Source organism: Anguilla rostrata, chromosome 17 (assembly GCF_018555375.3).
Source record: "Anguilla rostrata isolate EN2019 chromosome 17, ASM1855537v3, whole genome shotgun sequence".
NCBI lineage: Eukaryota > Metazoa > Chordata > Actinopteri > Anguilliformes > Anguillidae > Anguilla > Anguilla rostrata.
In genome coordinates this window covers 2,153,714-2,173,713 of record NC_057949.1, presented here as the reverse complement: position 1 = coordinate 2,173,713, position 20,000 = coordinate 2,153,714, and the positions used below count along the sequence as shown (strand labels likewise).

Below are 20,000 nucleotides of genomic sequence, written 5' to 3'. Positions count from 1 at the left end.
TGCCATATAGCATCTTCCACCATTTTTAATTATTTGGAGAACACTTAAAATGTTTCTCCTCCTACGATAATTTACAAAAATATTTTACCGCATTGCACATACCTTTATACAGGTATTAATTTTCTAGTGGTTAGTTGAAAATATGGCCAAATCATGATCCAATGAATTTGCAGTGGGTGTGGCTTGTCACAAAAATTGTAATAATTCGAAAACCTTTAACAAAAAGTTATGAAATTTGGTATGAGCATTAACAGTTACATCAAGACTCCAGCCCTATCATCATAGAGTGGTACAATAGATACCCAAAGATAAGCAAATATTCAAAAATTCACTGTTCCTTTTGTTACGTGCCAGGTTTGTTTTTTTTCTGTCGGACTCATTATCCCGTGAGGTCTGTTACGGGTCACTCCGCCATTGGTGAAGAAGAAGGAAGAGTGCGCCGTTTCCCCCCCAATCCTCTTCTGCGGACCTGCCGGGCGGCCAATGAGGAACAGACCCACACCTATAAAAACCTAACATTGTCAGTTACACCTCGGTGTGTCTTGGATTTGAATGTTCATTCACTTCTGTATACTCGTGTGACTTAGTGCTATTTTTTGACTTGTGTAATCGATCGAATTTCTGAAAAGACTTTGAGTTTGGATTTGCGTCTCTGGTTTGGTTGCTGGTTTTGTATATATATATTGGGAGTGGGATTTAAGTAGGTGTTTGTTTTCTTCACTGTCACTGTTAGTTTCACTTGTGTATATATATAGATACGGGCGTGTACCACCCTTGTATGTTTTTGTTCAGTTTAGAATAGTTAGAGTAGTTAGTTAGGTTTGGAAGATTTTTGGGTTTCAGTTAGTTAGTTTCTTTTATTTGTAGAATTGTTAATAGCTTATATTTCTGTTTGTTATCTTCTTTTGTTTGGTACCGCCCAGTGTTTCCCCTCCCGTTTGTTCACTGTATAGATAATTGTGTAAATAAACTTTAATCTTTAATAATCAGTCATTTTGTTACTCCCCTGCACCCCTAGACCACAACGGGGACGTAACACTTTGCAGAGATTTCAAGCTTGCTACAATGACAAAGGTTTCATTAAGCAACATATATGCATGCTTTATTTTTCAGCACCATCTTGAATTAGCCTCCATTTTGTATTATATTTACTCATCTATGATTTTTTTTACTTCTTCCTTGATCACTTGGCTAATTCTCTTGAAACATTTTGCTAGGGGAAGTCATCCAACTATGCAGAATCACTTGTTGGCGCTAATCGGTTGAAATTGCAATTATTAAACTCCTCCACTGCTTGACCTAGACAGTTAAAAATGTCAGTAGATGTCCCTCCTCACAAAGAACAGAGATGCCTCAAAGAATCATAAGAACAATATATTGGATTTTCTGCCATTTTGAATGTTCTGAAACAATATATAAAGCAACTCCTACTATAATATTTGACAAATTTCCATGAAATTTGGGATTTTGCCTCATCTTACATATTCTAAATTCTAATAATTCTTCAACTGTTTCACAAAAAGTTATGAAACTTGGTATGGACATTGGCAATGGGATCAAGACTCCAGCCCAAAATGCAATCCAACCACATGGTGGCACTACAGACTTCATCTACAAGACTACATCCAAATATGAAGAAATGTTCAAAAATTCACTGCTGCATCAGACAGGTCCCTAAGTTGATGGCATGGTCCACAATCTCAGTTGGAACATATATAGGTAAAATTGGTGTCCACCATCATAGAGTCTGTGTTTGCCAACTGTGGGTGATGCTGCTTGGACCTGGGAATCACTGCTTGCAGCTTTATTTATGTGTTATTATGTTCTAGATGAGCTGAATAGCCTTTTCTCCCCATTATGTATCCTTAAATTATTGTGTTCTACATGGGCTGAATGGCCTGTTCCTCTTTTCTTTATTCCTCTGTTATTGGTCCCAAATGAACTGCACACAGAAGTAATCAATATCAGTGAACATCAGATCAGCACAGTAATACTACCTACCACAGGAACACTTTGGACATGTGACATCACAGCAAGAAGAAATCCCCTGAAAGCTGAAAGCATGTAGATTCTGAAGCATAGCACTTTACTACGGTTTTGATCGCATGATCATGTGACTCAAATCATGAACCGGGAAAGCCGCCAAAGTGGATTCCTGTGACTGGTGACAGTAAGTGGGCTAAAGTTCGCTATCTTCCAAACAATGCAAGACCCTGGTGCTGTCATCTTATGTTTACAAGCCAGCCCTAATGAAACCCTAAAACAGCCAAAAAGGTCATTTTTGCATTTTTGACATACACATCGATTTATATGAAATCTGTCCTCTCTGTTTGGTACTCCGATGTCAAGCAGCCCATGAGCATATGTTTGGAAGGAGGGGCTTTTGAGGGAGATCTGAGGGGAGCGGATTGGGAGGGGGTGGAACATTTTTATCAATCTACCTCCCTCTCACTCATTTCTTCAACTACACCTTTAACTGGGCTCTACCCTGGGTTAGATGTTTCACACGGCAAGTTCCAAAGTGGGCTAACCCCGACTTTAACCTGGGGTTAGCTGACCCTGCCCCAGAGCAGGGTTATCCCAAATTTTCGGGGTTACCCCTGTAAAAAGGGGCTAATTGTTGTCAGTGTGAATCGAGGTTAGTATAAACAATGAGCACGGCGTCATATTGTCAGGGTTCGGGTAGGGGGGACCCAAACGCAGAGGGAAAAGAAAACAAATCCAAAATGGGAGGGGAACAAAAGACTTTACTGACAAAAGGCAAACAAACAGGGAACAGAAAAGGCCACGATGGGCAAAAACACAAACTCAAAAAATATCTAAACAAAACAGAAAACAAGAGGAACTCACAAATACAGGCAGGGCAGAACACGGTCAGGGCAGAACGCAGGCAGGCAGAGCACAAGGGTAATTCAAACAAACAGGTAGGTCAAACAAACACAAGTCATGAACAAAACACAAACAGGTAAAAAAACGCAGGCAGGTACAAAGGGTCTGAAACATACATCGGAAACAAACACAAGGAACCAGCACCCGAGTCAAGGGAACAGAGAACTTAAATAGACAAGGAGTAACAAGACACAGGTGAACTCAAAAAACAATCAAACCAAAAAAGGAGGGGATAACAAGACACAGGTGGGAACAATGATAGAATCACGAGACAATTGGAAACAATCATACAATTAACACAGGGAGAGCAGGACACAAAACAGAAGTGCCGCCATCTGGCGGCCCAACAGGGAAAACGCAGACAGGAACACAGGACCATGACACATATTCCTGTACTCCAGTCACAGCGCTTCACCACTGTGTCATCAAAACATATCGTAACATATCGGATTTCTGGTGTAATCATTTGGGTTACAAATAAGAAAACTAGGCAGCTAATGTTAGCTAAATAATAATACGAATAAAAAACTAAACAGAAAACATGTCTAAACAAGTAACGAAACGACTAAATTAGTCTCAGGAGGAAACAAATTTATTTATTACTTTGTGGCCAAAGAATCTATTCAAAGTAAACTTGACGGCACCAGTAGAAATAAAAATGTTTTTGAGCAGATGTCTGTGAAGCTGTCTGAAGCAGGATATACAAGCTCTCCTGATCAGCTGAGGGAAAAGACAGAACACAAAGAAATAATGTAATAATGTAACCAATAATGTAACCACCAGCAGTAGCGAGGATCACCTGTCTTTTTTTCAATATTATGGATTAAGTTCTTACGGACTGGCCAAGTGTGGAGCCTGTGAATTTGGTGAACAGCAATGAAGATGAAGGAGATGAAGACGAGTCTGCCTTGGACCATAACCTATCCATTGATCTGTTTGCGGAGGATGCTACACCCGTTTTGGGACCTTCGTCTACACCATCACTAGCCAGCACAGACACTACAGGTCACACGACTCAGGTGCATGGTTTTAGGCTAACATTACCTACAATGTTTTCAATCAAGTTCCCTCTTCCATCCAAAAAAAAACATCTCCACCTTCTCTTCAACCTTTTCGAAGGCATTCTCAACTAGCATCCCGATTCCCTTAAATTCCAGATTTTCTCATGTTAGTATCTGGCCACAGAAAGCCTTCATCAGCCAGGGTTACATGGAATAAGCACTGTCACCCAAGATGGCCATCGGCAGAGACTTCTTCTACCTCATGCCAGATTGATTTTTCTTGAACACTTTCAAGTTGATGTAGACATAGGCATCGTGGATGCTCCCTGGAAAGGTGAAGTTGATGTTCATGAATCGGTATTAGTGGTCCACAAAGCCTAGAAGCACCATTGAGTGGAACTCCTTCCTGGTGTAAAAATCACCTGGGTATTTTTTGGTGCCTGGATGGGGATATAGCGCTTGACTGTTGCTCCACAGCACTGTGGGAAGCCCCACCTCAACTCGAACCCCAGGACCATGTCCAGAGCTGCTTCTATGAATGAGCCTGACCCAACCTCTGAACTATGGCTTTGCAAACCTGGATTGAAAATAAGAGAATAGCTCAGATTGTTCATTTAGTTGAATTTGTCATTTAATTTATATCCTCCCCCTTTTGTAGGTGAGTAACACTTTTATCATAAAGCTTGTGAGAGTTGGCGATGAGGAGAAAAAACAATCACTGAGAAGAAGAGGGGTAATCTACTCTTAAAGGGACAGTCCCCTTTCTGTGGATATTTACAGAAGCTTCTGATATCCTGGGGACATTTTATGATGTTTCTGATGTTCCTGATGTTCTGATGTTCTAATGTTTCTGATGTTCCTGATGTTCTGAAGTTTCTGATGTTCTGATGTCCTGATGTTCTAATGTTTCTTATGTTCTGATGTTCTGAAGTTTCTGATGTTCCGATGTTCTGAAGTTTCTGATGTTCTGATGTTCCTGATGTTCTGATGTCCTGATGTTCTAATGTTTCTTATGCTCTGAATTTTCTGATGTTCTGATGTTCCTGATGTTCTGATGTTCTGAAGTTTCAGATGTTCTGATGTTCCTGATGTTCTGATGTCCTGATGTTCCTGATGTCCTGATGTTCGAATGTTTCTGATGTTCTGAGGTGCGTTCAAGTTCAGCGAACAGAGGCAAATGCTTGTGGTGAACATGTTTTCTTTGAACAGTTCAATTTGAACGGCTTTTTACGAACATTCCAAATTGTTTGCATTAAACATAAACAGACATGGCGACAAGAGCATTTGTACTCACAGCCGCAGATCTGTGATCATCGATGATAAAAAAAACAATAGCTAGCTAGCGAACAATAATAACATTGGCTAGCGTTAGCAATAACATTATTGAAAAAACTGACCACACTTAACGGCATCTTCAATTGAAATACCCATCTGGGAACATTTCCCTCAGTCCAGCGTCCATTTTTGTTCACCGCAAACTACCTTTTCAGACCGTTCGCTTATGTTTGCAAGTGTTCGCGGCGAACACAAAGCTAACGGAAAAAAGTTTGAAATAGTTTGCAAGTGTTCGCCTTGTTCACTGAATTTGAACGCATCTCTGATATTCCTGATGTTCCTGATGTTCCTGATGTTCTGATGTTCCTGATGATCCTTTACAGTGGCAGGTATAGAAGTATTTGGGAGTTTGTAGTCTGAAGCAGGAAAGTACATTTCAGGTAACTCCAAAGCAACTCAGACAGTGTTGCTGTGTTTCCAAAGGTTTTATGTATTACCCATTTCTTCTTTAAAAGCAATTATATTTCATGTTGCTTTTGGTCATAAATATTTTCTGTAACCTGAGACTGTGGCACTCAAGAAAAGGGAGTTCTTGCATTATTATAAAGAAACTGACATGTCAGTTAATGATTGTGAATGAACCCCATAAATTGTTCATACAGCCTCTGGATGCATACCCTTCAGCCCCAGAATTATACTTTATTCTGAGATTCACACTTTATTAATGCTTCATTAAGAGGGCCATTAATAAACTATTTATTTGACATGGCTGTTATCCAGAGTTACCAGGCCTGAAGCTAATTCAAGAAAACAAAAAGGCATCCTTGCATTCATTAAAGTACAGTACTGCAATTTTCAGTCATTCTGTTACTTTGGGGTTCATTTGGGCTGGTATTGGCGTACCTCAGTATTCCTGGAGGAAGGAGGTTGCTTTGGGAACCACCATGTAGTATGAGGTATTTCAGCCATTTGGAAACACTACAGATTTATAGCCAGTGTGTGCATGTGTGTGTGTGTGTGTGTGTGTGTGCGTGTGTACGCATGTGTATGTGTGTGTGTGTGAGTTTGTGGAATCATGGATCATTTATTTCTCTCTGTCTTCCAAAAAAGACAGCTTTTATAGGTGTACTGACAATCAACAACCCCCCCCCCCCCCCCGTTTAAATCAGAGGCAACATTCTGGGAGTGTCTACAAATGTGTCTCTCTGCACATTAAATACAGTACGTAATGGAGGAAATTAACACATACAGCTAAAAACTATAGGTTCTAAGCTTGATTTTGAGGTATAGGTTGCGGGGGTCTGAAAGAAATCCAGCTGCCACACCAGGCTTGTGTCTCGCTAGCTCCCGCACCTCTTCCTCGATGCGAGAGTTTCCCTGAGTGACAGCCGGGAATGGTCAGCTCTCAGCCCGCTGACTGCTGTGCGCTGCCTCGGTGGGGGCGACTACAGAATATAGCGATCACTTTTCAATAATGTGTAGTAAATGAAACGACTAGTTAGTGAAATCAAAGTCCTATGTTGCAAACAGAATGGGCATTTTTATCTAGTGGCCATCCACAATGATATGAATCGAAGAAGAAACATAATGGCTGACGCATAGAACTTACTTATTAAATGAGTAACATGGTGGTTGCTGCGTTTTGCAGCGCAGTGACCCAACGTTTGTTGGTGTGTGTAACTGGTAACCGCCCCCCCCCCCCCCCCCCTCTCTCTCTCTCTCTCTCTCTCTCTCTTCTCGTGTAACGTTAGATAGAGGCTATGAGAACTGGACATGGAGCTGATTCCCCCCCCCTCCCCGAATCCGAAAAATAACGAGCAACTTCTGGTATAATAAATATCTGTTTCCATCGCATTATTCGTGCTTTCCCGAATACGGTATTCGGATTCGGATACAACCCTAATCTGCGCACAGCAGGAGAGGAACAGTGCTGTGGACTCTACGGCCTTGTAAAAGATTTTACACCCAGAACAGCTGAAATAAACCCACTCTAAAAGAGAGAAAGAGAGAAGGAGAAATGGATACAGGTGAATCGTCAACACGTCATGTTGGTGAGTTTTCCTTTCATTTCCATCATATATCTCATACATCTTTCTGTAAGAATTTAAACACATGCTGCAGTTCCTGTAATAGTACTGGCATCTACTCTGCAGAATGTAAAAAAAGAGATTATTTTCATATTTTACTATTATGTTCATAAATAATTATTTGAAACGAAAAATCGTAAGGGCACGCATCAATTGTGCTCATGCTACTTTTGAAAACTTAAAATTATAGGATACATTTTGAAACAGAAAGTTTGGGAGTATGTTTTGCTAACTATCGGTTGACCAGATGTCCTGTTTTTCCTGGGATGGTCCCATATTTCAGCTTCTTTTCATGTGTCCTTATTCTGAGAAAGTCTTTGTACCGTATTTCACTCATACCATATCTCAATCTGTTTCTGAGCGTACCAAATGTTGAACAGTGTAAGGCCAAATTTTGTCTTTAATTATACAATTAAGTGGCCATTACTTATTCTTTTATGCTTTAAATGAAATAATTCCCATGACTAAATCAAATTAAGTGGTTTGCAATATTCAGGTGAAATATTCAGTGTAATAATTATGTTAGGCAGAGATTACTCAATATAATAACTTTCTGCAGGGCTAGAAACCTACATTTCGAAATTCTTCCTAACAACAGTAGGTACTGGCTTCTGATTGGTGCATGAGGAGTTATCGCTAACTGAACAGAGGTTGGTCGTATAGACGCTTTCATCGGACGCACGCGCGTTGGCAAGGTTATTTGCTTGGCCCTTTTACTTCCGGTCTGTGTTTGTTTATTATTGGGTTTGTGTTTACTGGCTAATATGGCACCGGTTACAAACGGAGTGAAAGTTAAACTGATGAGCAGACTGACGTTGGGCTCAGGTTGTTGTGCTGTGGGGTGCAACCTGGAACAAATACCATTTCGAAAATTTGTAAAAATACATTATTTAACGTTGTAACCCCACTATGGAATTGTGAAACGAATTGCTTAGTTGAATCCCTGCGATTATTATAGCTGGTGCTTGCCCATTGTTACTGCGTATTTTAGAGAAATAACTGGACATCGTTACCTATTAAAATGTAAGTCCTGTAAAAATACACATAATAAACGGTATAAATAAATAAACCAACTTCACACATACACATTTAGTAATACTACAGCCTTATTTACTATATCAACATTAAGACAAGTAACAGGCTCGTAATGATCTCATCGTGACCCATTAAAGCCAATGGCGCAGACGTTGCTTCATACTTTCAAACTGCTTTCCCAACGGCTATTTTGCGTCCTGCGACTTGAGTTAGAACAGTGAATATGTACGGATTCCTAGACGTGCTGATAGGGACCACCCTTTTCATATTAACCTCAAATAGCCTACGCAAGACAGGACACTTATACAGTATCAGACCTGCCAACCTTGGGAAAATATTTTGAGTACCACAAGTCAGTGTAACACTTAGTTCTGGCACAGCCATACTGTTTGCTATCTTACTATCGGGAAACATCTTCCTTGTGGTCTGCAGTAGCTAACGGCAAGTTGTGTTCTACAATGAGTGTATTGAAAAGGGTTTCTGCCCGAATTGGTCTCAAATTGCGTGCTTGTAGGAAGAATGAGTTAATTCTAGGGACTGAATCTGTAACAGCCATCATTTTAAAATGTTTTTTCCCCTCCATGTGGCGAAGTCTGCAAGAGACACACACACACACACACAAGCCTTTCTTCATAATTCTAGTTTTGACTGTTGGAAGTGATCAGGCAAAATTGTATAATTTGACCTGATTCTAAAATTTCACTTGCACTGCACTGGGCTATATTATGATATAGGCTACTTGCAAGTCGAAAGTTTGAGTAGCCTACACCTTTTTTTCATCATCATTTTTTTCATGATTAATATTTCATTATATGATATGTGCGCTTATACAAACTGATAACCATAACTGAATTGCATTCAATTATTTAATAAAAACGGAAATAATTTGTTTTGTATATTGTAACATGTTTTCATGTTCAAGTATTTACAGAAACTTATGTTGTAATGTAAAAAAAAATTAAAAACTTAAATGTTGCGATGTAAAACACTGTCAATTGTGAATAAAACCAAGTTTCTGTTCATGATTTCCATTTTTATTTAATTAATAAAATAGGCCTAATGGAAAAAAAATGTACTCAATTGAAAAATTATCTAGGAATGTAGGCCTCTGTAACTAGAGGTTTAGCTAAATTATTACCTGAAGCTCCTTGGTGGTTAATGTAAAAATCATAATTGCACAATGTGCAAAATGCATAGCGCGGAAATTCTGAGGGGCGGAGGCACGGCCATTGCTCCTGATATTTTGCAAGGAACTTCTGGGGGGAGGTATGGGCCAGAGACTGTACTATTCAGAAAATTATTAAAAGTAAACTGTCTGTTTCTGAATACTAATTCCACTTCTGACACATTCTAGAGGACCCCAGGTATCTGCACAAAACGTTCTAGAACTTTTCACTGTACACGCCCCCCCCCCCCCCCCCCTCGCTGTTATTGTAACGCTGGCAGACACCGGAAAAAAACAGTACGCCGCGTCACTAACTATGCGCCGCTTGTGATCTTTTTCTGGGAAAAACCCACCCAAAACACCCAGTTCTTTAATCATAAATTATTATAATAATACACTTAATCACCATTGTTTTACCTAATTTGGCGATAGATAGTGACTTAACAAACATTTATTTTAATGAAAATATTCGAGATTATTACTTCAATATTTTCAAAGGGCCTTTATTCTTAAATTCCACAGTGAATCGTTCTGGAACTTTTTGTGCAGCTACCTGGGGTCCTCTAGAATGTATCTGAAGTGGAATTAGTGATTGGAAACAGACAGTTTTCTTTTAGTAATTTTCTGAGTAGAACATCTTGTCTAGAATATATTTTAAAGGCTTTTATTCTGAAATTCCACGGTGGATTGTTCTCGAAATTCAGAGACAGTGAAATTGATTTGGCATTTAGAACGATAAATAGAGTTTTTTTTTTTTTGAAAGCGATGGCAAGCCGCGTTTTGTCAACGCATTTTTAAGTTCTTCCAAGTGGAAAAACCTCATTACCGTAATAACGCACGTGTACGCGCAGTAGGAAATAACGTGGTGGCTGGCTTGACTGATTTCCGAAGTGGCGGCAGGCTTGACAGCAGTATGTCATCAAGCTAACGTTATTAATAAACAAGTGAAGTTGTTATTTCGATGGTGATTAAGTCATGTATTGTTACAATATATCGAACGTTACATTCATGCTACTAGTTTAACGTTACCTACACACTGCTTAAGTTAATATAAAAAGAATGTACTTACCGACGAGATGGAGTGATAACGCAGTTTGTAATGAGGTTAGTTAGCCTACTAAATAAGAAATGGTGGCTTGCTAGGTAACGTCAGCTTGTGATAGTTGGAAGCGTCAAGTGTTGAACGTCACTCTACGCACAATGAGGGTAAAGAACTATGTCTATATGGTAAAGAACGCTGATCTCAGACCTGCTGTTTTCCTATAGTGCGTTCACGTTTTATCCAACATATGTTGCTGGTGAGCTTTTCAACCGAGCCGCCCCACTGTAACTGTAGTTTAAAAAACATCTTAAAAATACATTAAAAAAAGGCCCGGCGGGGGGTCAACTTAGGCCCGGCGGGCCGCCGGGCTTGCAATACACTGGTGGAAACCGTGAGTCTATACAGAATAGATATCAGGTCCAGAAAATGGCCTCTTCGGATGATAACTCATGCCGTTGATCTTACTGTTGTGAACAACTGGCTCGAGTACCGCAGAGACACGGAACTGGTCCCTGCCCAGTACACATTGGATCTGCTTCACTTTAAGATGAATGTGGCTGAGGCCCTTGTGCGTGCTGGGAAGCCTGAGGCAGCGAGGAAAAGAGGCAGACCAAGCACTTCATCTCTTGACGAAGCAGTCAAAATTTTTACAGCCAAAGAGAGATTGCCCATTGAAGAGGTCCGTATGGACATGATGGACCATATGCCAAACTTTGACAACAAAAAAAGAGGCAACCAGGTGCAAATTGCCTCACTGCACTGGAAGAACACATGCCTTCTGTGCAAGGTCCACTACTGTTTTGTTCCAACGAGAAACTGCTTCATGAATGCCCACAGAAAATGAGTCAGCTGGCTCAAGAAGTCCATTCACTAAAGAAGTCCGTTGTCTCAAGAAGTCTGTTGACTCAAGATGGGGGTGGGGGTGGGGTGAGGTTCTGAAATGTAACCCCCCCCCCCCCCCAGTTGTTCATTGTTTTTCTCCAAAAAGGGGAAATACTTAAACTAGTAAAGTTCATGTTCTAAGATGTTTATCCAATAAAGAAAAGCACAGAAAATCAGAGAACATTTTGAAGAAAGTCATTTTTTCAAAGGATTTTTTGCCTTTTAACACATTAACACAAGTTGTTCATTGTTTTTACCAAAGGGATGAAATACTTATGCTAAGCAAAACAAGTAAAGTCAATGCTCCAAGACATTAATCAATTAAAAAAAACAAGTCCATAATACAAGTCCATTGAATTTTACATGTTACATTTTACAACTGTTCGGACACAGTGTCCACTGGAATGTACAAAAAATAACAATTAAAGATTTGCAATAAAAGATTTTTTTTATTGAATCTCATTTCTGGATGCATTTGGGATGGGGAAAATGCATAGTTGTATTTTTCCCATCCCTGTAACATAATTCAGGTCTGAAGGGGTTAATTAAATGCACTGTTAGGAATTTTACTTGATTTATCAGTAATATTACTGTATTATGATTAGTACTTTCCTGTTGCCGCTGTATACAGCATGTTGCTGTAGTTCAACTATAGGTTTTGTGTTAATTTTTTATGACTGATTAAATATTTCAGCAATCATCCTTTACTGTAATGTGAAATACAATAATGTTCCTTTAGCTCGAAAATGGACCAATCAGCTCACGCTTATGTTAATTGATTTTTTTGTTTGTTTTTTGCTGACCACAGCCAGTTGAAGGTGAAATTACTCATCAATTTTCCTGAGAATTTATGAATATTGTAGAATATCGTTGCGGTCCACCCAAGTTCAAGTCTATTTGACAAGTAAAATACTTTTTTCGGGAGACTGCTGTGTCTCCCATTTTTTTGGTAGAGTAGTAATTATTTTTTTATTTAACCTTTATTTACCCAGGGTAGGTTCAGAGAGCACGAATGCTCTTTTGCAGGAACGCCCTGCTTCACATTCATACACATTCACACCTGGGAGCTGCCCAGTACAACCACAATCCTCTATTTTGGCCACTGAGCAGCTCCACTGGAGGGAGAGGACATTTTTAGCCAATTAAATCAGGGGATGATTAGGTGGCAAGTTTTTTTTTGCAAGAGCCAGATCTGGGATTTTAGCCAGGACACCGGGGAACCCCCTACTCTTTGCAAACAGTGTCACGGGATCTTTTATGACCACAGTGAGTCGGGACCTAGGTTTAACTTCTCATCCGAAAGGAATAAGCATTAGGTATTGTACCTAATATGAGTAATATTTATGAGTAATGATGACATCCACACACTTTGGAGGAGCACTTTTGTTAGCTTTATTATGCATGAACTAATGATGCAGTGACTCACAGCTGACAATAAAACACCGGAGAAGTCAATTGTCCCCTAAAATGTGGAATTATGCATAAAAAGGTCTCTATTTCCTACATTGATCACTTAATATGGATATGGATGTAAATGCCCTAAAATTAAAGCTGATGTCTGCACTTGAACCGCATATTCATTGTTTCATTTCAAATCCAATGTGCTGGACTACAGAGCTAAACAATAAAAACTGTGACTGTCCAAATACTTATCGGCTATACTGACTGGCATGTAATGTTACAGTGGCCTACTCGGTACATGAACGTCTATACCATCTATACCAATCCTGGTCTTGGAGTGCCAGAGTCTGGTTGTTGTGTTCAAGCATCCAATTCAAACCCTAGAAACTAGGTGACCTGAGCTTGCATAGCAATCACCTGCTTTAAGTGATCAATCACTGTGCTACTGAAGTGCTGAGTAACACCAAAAGTCAGCAGACCCTGCAGCTCTCCAGGACTGAGGAGCACTGGTCTGTACCATTCCTGACATTATTTTCTTGAAGAGGCCATTCCAAAAACATGCACCTCTGTTTCTTTTTTTTCTCTCACAAATCACATCCTGCTTATTAACTCAGTTTGCCTCAGGTAGTAATAGTTCTTTGTCGAGACAGATAAGACAAGAGATAGTAGGTTGGTAGTTTGCTTGCTTGTGAGTTTCAGGTTTATGAGGTTTACACTGGTAATTGTTGCAAGATTAGATAACTGCCAGTTTGGAAATCAAAGTCAAAGCAGATAAGGAGTTCTGCTAATGTTAAATCAGTGGAGACTTTAAAAACTAAAAAAAGACTTTAAAAAAAGGTTTGGTAATTTAAAAGATGCAAATATGACAGTTTAAACAAAGCACAAGCAATTTAACAGTGGTAGGGAAGTTTATGGTTTTTGGAATATATGAGTATGTCCATGATTCTGCCAGATTTATCTATCATTTTTACACTAATGTTGTGAAATGTTTCTGCCATAAATTACTTAGTTCTGTGCGTAATTTAAATAAACAATTTGTATAATAAATCTCAGTTGAGAGTTGTAAATTGTATGTAAAATGTAAATTTAACAACAATATTAATTAAATAATATTAAATTAATATTAAAAAATAATATTTGAAAGAAATGGGTAAACAAAATCCTATGAATTGAAAATAATTAATGAAAAAAATGTATCATTTTCTAATTTGGCTGAGAAGAAAAAAAAAAAAAAAAAAAAATATGGTTTTTGTAAACCGACACCACCGATGAGAGACTCCAGTATGCACCAGTGTTTATGAATATGCGAGTGTTGAATATGTCCTGTTAAATAGCAATAAAAATGTTCATTCTCTCTGACAGGGGAGACAAGGCCTCTCTCAGAGCTGAGGACTGTGCTGCTGGGAGCAGAAGAGAGTGGGAAGAGTTCTGCAGCAAACACCATCCTGGGCAAACTGGAGTTTACACCTGGAGTAAAAACTGTTCTAACGTGCAAGAAGGTGCAGGCTAATGTATCTGAGAGGCAGGTCACTGTGGTGGACACTCCTGGCTGGGTCGGTTATTTTCCTGCTGAATATTCCCCAGAACTGCTGAAAGACCAGATTGCCTTCAGTGTGTCTCTGTGCCCCCCTGGGCCCCATGCTGTCCTGCTGGTCATTAATTTGGGCTCATCATTTCAAGAGGAACACAGGAGAGCAGTGCAGGAACACCTGGAGCTTCTCAGTGACACAGTGTGGAGACACACGATACTGCTGTTAACCTGTGGGGACACTTTAAGGGAAATGACCATCGAGCAGCACATAGAGAGAGAAGGGCAGGCCCTCCAGTGGGTCATAGAGAAATGTGGGAACAGGTACCATGTTCTCAGCAGTAAGAACAGCAGTGAGGTCTCTCAGGTCTCAGAACTGCTGGAGATGATAGAGAAGATGGTGGCGGATAATGGTGGCTACCATTTTCACATTGAGAATAAAGTTCTACAGGACATGAAGGAGAAGAGGAGGATTACAGAAGAAAGAGCCAATCAGAGAGTAAGGCACGTGCTGGAGCACAGAGAGATACTTCGAGACCTTCTTAAAGGTAAGATTAATAACTTTTATTGCTTTGATTCATTTTCTGTTTTAGTCTTTTCTCAGAATGAAGATGGCAGTTTCGTCTAGTTTGCTGAAAGTGATGTTCTTTCTCCCTGACAGGGGGAACAAGCCGCCCCTCCGAGCTGAGGGTGGTGTTACTGGGGTGGGTGGCTGGGGGCAAGAGCTCGACAGGAAATACCATCCTGGGCAGAGAGGAGTTTAGAGTTTGTAGAAGAACTGCACAGGGTGAGAAGAAGCAAGGTGAAGTCGCTGGGAGGCAGGTCACCGTGGTCGACACACCTGGCTGGTGGAAGTTTATGCCAGCTAAGCTCACACCCGATTGGATAAAAGAGGAAGTGCTAAAGAGTTTGACATTGTGTCACCCTGGACCCCATGTGATTCTTCTGGTCATTCCTGCAGACACCTCATTTAAAGAAGAACAATTGAAGATAGTTCTAGACAACATGAAGCACCTTGGAGAGAGAGTGTGGGGACACACTCTAGTGCTGTTCACCTGGGGAGAATACCTAGGAAACATCTCCATCGAGCAGCACATAGAGAGAGAAGGACACGCCCTCCAGTGGCTCATTGAGAAATGTGGGAACAGGTACCATGTTCTCTGCAATATGAAAAAGGAGGATCACACCCAAGTCACAGAGCTGCTGGAGAAGATTGAGGAGATGGTAGCAGGTAAAAGTGTCTTTTATCCCCTGACTGAGACACAAGGTGAGGTGGTAGAGAAGATAGAGGAGATGGACAGAGAGACCAAGGGGGCTGATCACAGCACAGAGAAGCAGAAAGTAACAGAACTGATGCAAATTATTGATGAACTCTGGATGAAGAGAGAAGAGCAGCTGTTGGAGAAAATGGGTTTGGATAGGAGAAGAGACAATGTGAGAGAGACTCAACAGCACGATAGAAGGAGCAATGTGGTTGAAAAGAAACGGCGCAGAGAAGCGTATTCTGTGATGCAGGAGCAAATTACCCCATCAAAGAGAAGACGCTGCATGGGTAACTCTCCTTTTTATCAATTTGGAACATTCTGTTGTTTCACTACTTTCTAATACATGGCAGAATCAAGCTGACCTGCTCACTGTACAGTCTTTAGATTACAGGCTGTGGTTCTGTGCTCAAGAGTTTGATTTGCTCTTCCTTTCTGAAAAGGCTCTAATACGTTTCTACCAAAAAAGAAGCCAATGTGACATACTCAGTTGCTTTAATATGCATAATTTATGCTTTTGTTACTTAAAAAAATGATCTTCAAATAACATAATTTTCATGCCATGTATCAAAAATGTCAATGTATTCCTCATTTATGCTGATCAAATATTCAAAGTGCTAAACATTTTTAAAACTTTCTAAATTGTTAGACAAATAGTTCATACTAAAAAGAAGAAGTAAACATCCAAAATAAATGTAAGACGTACTCAGATGAGTTCACTGTTTTGCCAACAGGGGGCAACCCTGGCTGAAGCCCCGGAAGGTTTTTCGTTGAGCCCCTAATATATTTGACAATTTATTCACTGTTTGAAATACAGAGGAGCCACTGGGAGCTCCACAGTGGCTTCACAATTACCCCCCACTGTAACTATCCGACATTTCTGAAATAGTTTACTGAGATGCCAAACTGTATATGGTCTGCATATGACAGTAAGCAGTGTCTGAGTGACAGTGTTTTTGCTCTGAACATGAATCCCTTTATAAGATAATTATACTAATTATAGTAATATAATAGTGTACTAGTTTAGCCCCACATTTAATTCTCATAATTGCCACTCAATGGGCCTCATTCACAAAATGTGTGTACAATTATATAAATGATCTTGGGTAGGGTTAAATCCAGCAAAGGTACATCTTTATGCAGATGACACAATTATTTATACTATAGCGCCATCTTTAAAAGTGGCAATGGATTCCCTACAGACTGCTTTTAATCTATTGCAGATGTCACTTGTTAATTTAAAATTGGTTTTAAATTCTAAAAAGACTAAATTTATGATTTTTTCACGTTCCCGTTCATCACCCACTGACTGTACAGTTCTAACACTAGATGGTACTCAGCTAGAGAGGGTTAGCTCTTACAAATATCTCGGCATCTGGATTGATGACAAGATGACCTTTAGCGTCCATATTGATAGCCTTCTAAAAAAACTTTGACCAAAGGTTTTTATTTTCGTTTAAAAAAATGTTTTCCTTTTACTGCTAGAAAAAGATTGGTTCAAAGTACTTTTTTGTCAGTATTAGACTATGGTGATGAAATTTATATGCATGCATCTTCATCTCTGTTGAAAAAACTGGATGTAGTCTATCATGCTGCCCTGCGGTTTGTAACGTGTGCAAGTGTACATACGCACCATTGTAACTTATATGAAATGGTTCAATGGACTTCATTGTATTCAAGGAGAAAAACCCATATGTTAATTTTTATTTTTAAAGCTTTACTGGGTAAACTACCGCAGTACATATCCGGCTTACTGAAATATTACTCCAGTAGCCATAACACTAGCTCCTCAGAGAAAATTCTCCTCATGGTCCCAAGTATTCGAACAGAACTGGGTAAATCAGCCCTTTCCTTTCATGCCCCGCATGTCTGGAGTGAGTTACAAGGCATTCTTAATCTAAAATCCCTACCCTCTCTTGACATGTATAAAAATATGTTAAAATCTGTTTTTACTGAACAATGTTATTGCTTTTAGCAAAAAGTGCCTTTTAGCTCCTGATCTTTGTATGTCTGTTTTTTTATTATTATATATTTTTATTTTTTATTTATTTATTTTCTTTGGTTTGTTTTTAATATGAAACTTTTATTTTCCTGCTGTCATCTTGACCAGGACTCCCTGGCAGAAGAGATATTGTATCTCAATGGGACCTTCCTGGTTAAATAAAGGATAATAAAATAATAAATAAAATAAATTACATTTGATCGTAAACTGTGGATAAGAACGCCTCCAAGAACAGTTCGGCATTCATAATTTTTTTCTTATGTGTACTTGTTCATGGCTGTTTCCTTGTCCAAATCACATAGACAGGAAACATAGATGCACTTTTGGGAAGAGAGACACATGAAGAGGTGCTCCTTTTCAATTAATGTAATGGTTCTTCCCATCTAAGAATGAAGCAAAAGCGGGAATGGAATCCTGTCCTTCATGAATATCAATTTCTTATTAAAATAATTTCACTTGTAAGTTAGTTAGTTACAACCTTACCTCCAAGCAAGAATAAATAAATAAAAATAGCCATAGGATTTTATTCATTTGACCCACAAACATCAGATTAATTCTATTCGTCAACATTAGAGTTAGAGTAGAAACCCACTCCAACTCTAATTATAACCACACAGATATATATTAGCTTGGTATAGGAAAGGTGTATGTTTAAAACACATTTTAAAAGAAATGAATTGTGAGCTGTTGTTTCCTAGGCATATTAGCTGACTAATGGCTGTTTTTGGTTTGTAGTGACTGAAGAGAGAGAGGCCGGGTGGAGCTCTGCAGGGGTGGAACTGAACGCTCAGGAGGACACAGAGGGGGAGGCACAAACAGCACCCTGGACAACAGATCAGAGTCTTGCTTTTCTTCATAATGAAATTAAACTGATCTTTGAAAAGGAATGGGGCAGGAAACAAGGCATGATCAACGACAAGGTCAGGACAGAGGTTAAGACCTACATCACCCCTCCTGCTAAAGGAAACAGTATGGAGCATCCCCTCACTAACTGTGAGTTTTTTTATGAAGAGATTTCCCAATATAATTTACAAGTATGAAATTTAGATATATGTACACTTTTAACATTGAAAATACATCCAAATACCACTAAATATGCATGTGCAGTATTTACATCTATTTACGACTTAAATGTTTACACTTTTGCTAAGTTTATATTGGATGGAACTATTATATTATGAACCATGTTAAACTGAATGAACCAGAAATGGTGCAGAAACCCTCGTTATGTAGATACTAGCCTAGCAGCACAGACACGAAGCCCCAGAGCTGCTTCTCAAACATTATCACATACATTACACATTATATTACACATTATAACTCATACATTATATGTGGTTAGCTCTTACATATTAAATCAGACTATCAGAGCTGTGCTTGTTAGCTCTTAAAATGTAATCCAGCCAAACAGAGCTGTGCTTCCGAGGTCTTAAGCATTAAATTAGCCTATCAGAGCTGTGCTTCTTAGCTCTTAAGCATTAAACCAGCCTATCAGAGCTGTGCCTCCTAGCTCTTAAGCATTAAACCAGCCTATCAGAGCTGTGCTTCCTAGCTCTTAAGCATTAAACCAGCCTATCAGAGCTGTGCTTCCTAGCTCTTAAGCATTAAACCAGCCTATCAGAGCTGAACCTCACATCACTGTGACAAAGTCTGTTTCCTTTCACAGTAAGGGGAGCCACATCCTCTGAGCCAGATACCACCGATGTTGCTACGTCTTGTGTCAAGGTGCATGACTGGATGAAGGAAAACCATTCTGGGAATTCTGCGGCCGTATTTGGACACAAATGTTCTGAAATGGATTCTAACAGACCTGCTATTCTATACTGAGCACCCAGAGGCCTGGCATTCTGCTCTTCATGAAGACTACAGGCAAATGAAAATGAGTGGCAACAAATCAATTCGTCAGCTATATATGGACACTGTACCTAAATTTAACATAAATTTCTATAATACGGGCACTGTAATGGTTCAGGGATCAATAACTAAATTAGAGGATTTTGAAAAAAATTTTGATCGACTAAAAACTCTTGCTAACGGCAAAAAGACCACTAAAACAGCACCAGCTGCATTGGCTTCCCTAAATGTGTCAGCTGCTGGAACCACTGCTCCAGCCTCCCCTGTGCACACAGCCTGTAGAGCCCCTCTGCCAGCCTGCTCTAGTGCACACAGAGCCCACTGCAGCCCACGGACACCCAGGACACCAGCGTCAGTGCAGCGCATTCAGGAGTGCCTCTCCCGTCTAGAAGTGGAGGAAACCAAAGCAACAATTAGACAGTTAGGAGAAAATGTGAGTGAGCTTCATAAAGCAAACAAGGCTCTCAGACATGACCTGCTTAATGTGAGAGAGGAGCTGCAGCACAAAGACTTACACATACTCCATCTGAGGGAGCAGGTGCATAGTATAACAGCAGCAGAGCAGTCCCCGCACAGC

General features: G+C 39.7%; 1 protein-coding gene across 1 annotated transcript; it reads left to right on the top strand.

Annotated features, from left to right (window-relative positions):
* The first annotated feature begins 6,918 nt into the window (after positions 1 to 6,918).
* On the top strand, positions 6,919 to 19,540 carry LOC135243178 (GTPase IMAP family member 8-like). Its single transcript, XM_064314799.1, has 5 exons — positions 6,919 to 7,216; positions 14,140 to 14,853; positions 14,967 to 15,857; positions 18,305 to 18,562; positions 19,236 to 19,540. The coding sequence occupies exons 1-5, from the start codon at positions 7,183 to 7,185 to the stop codon at positions 19,394 to 19,396; spliced, it is 2,058 nt and encodes a 685-aa protein (XP_064170869.1). The 5' UTR covers positions 6,919 to 7,182; the 3' UTR covers positions 19,397 to 19,540.
* The last annotated feature ends 460 nt before the right edge of the window (positions 19,541 to 20,000 follow it).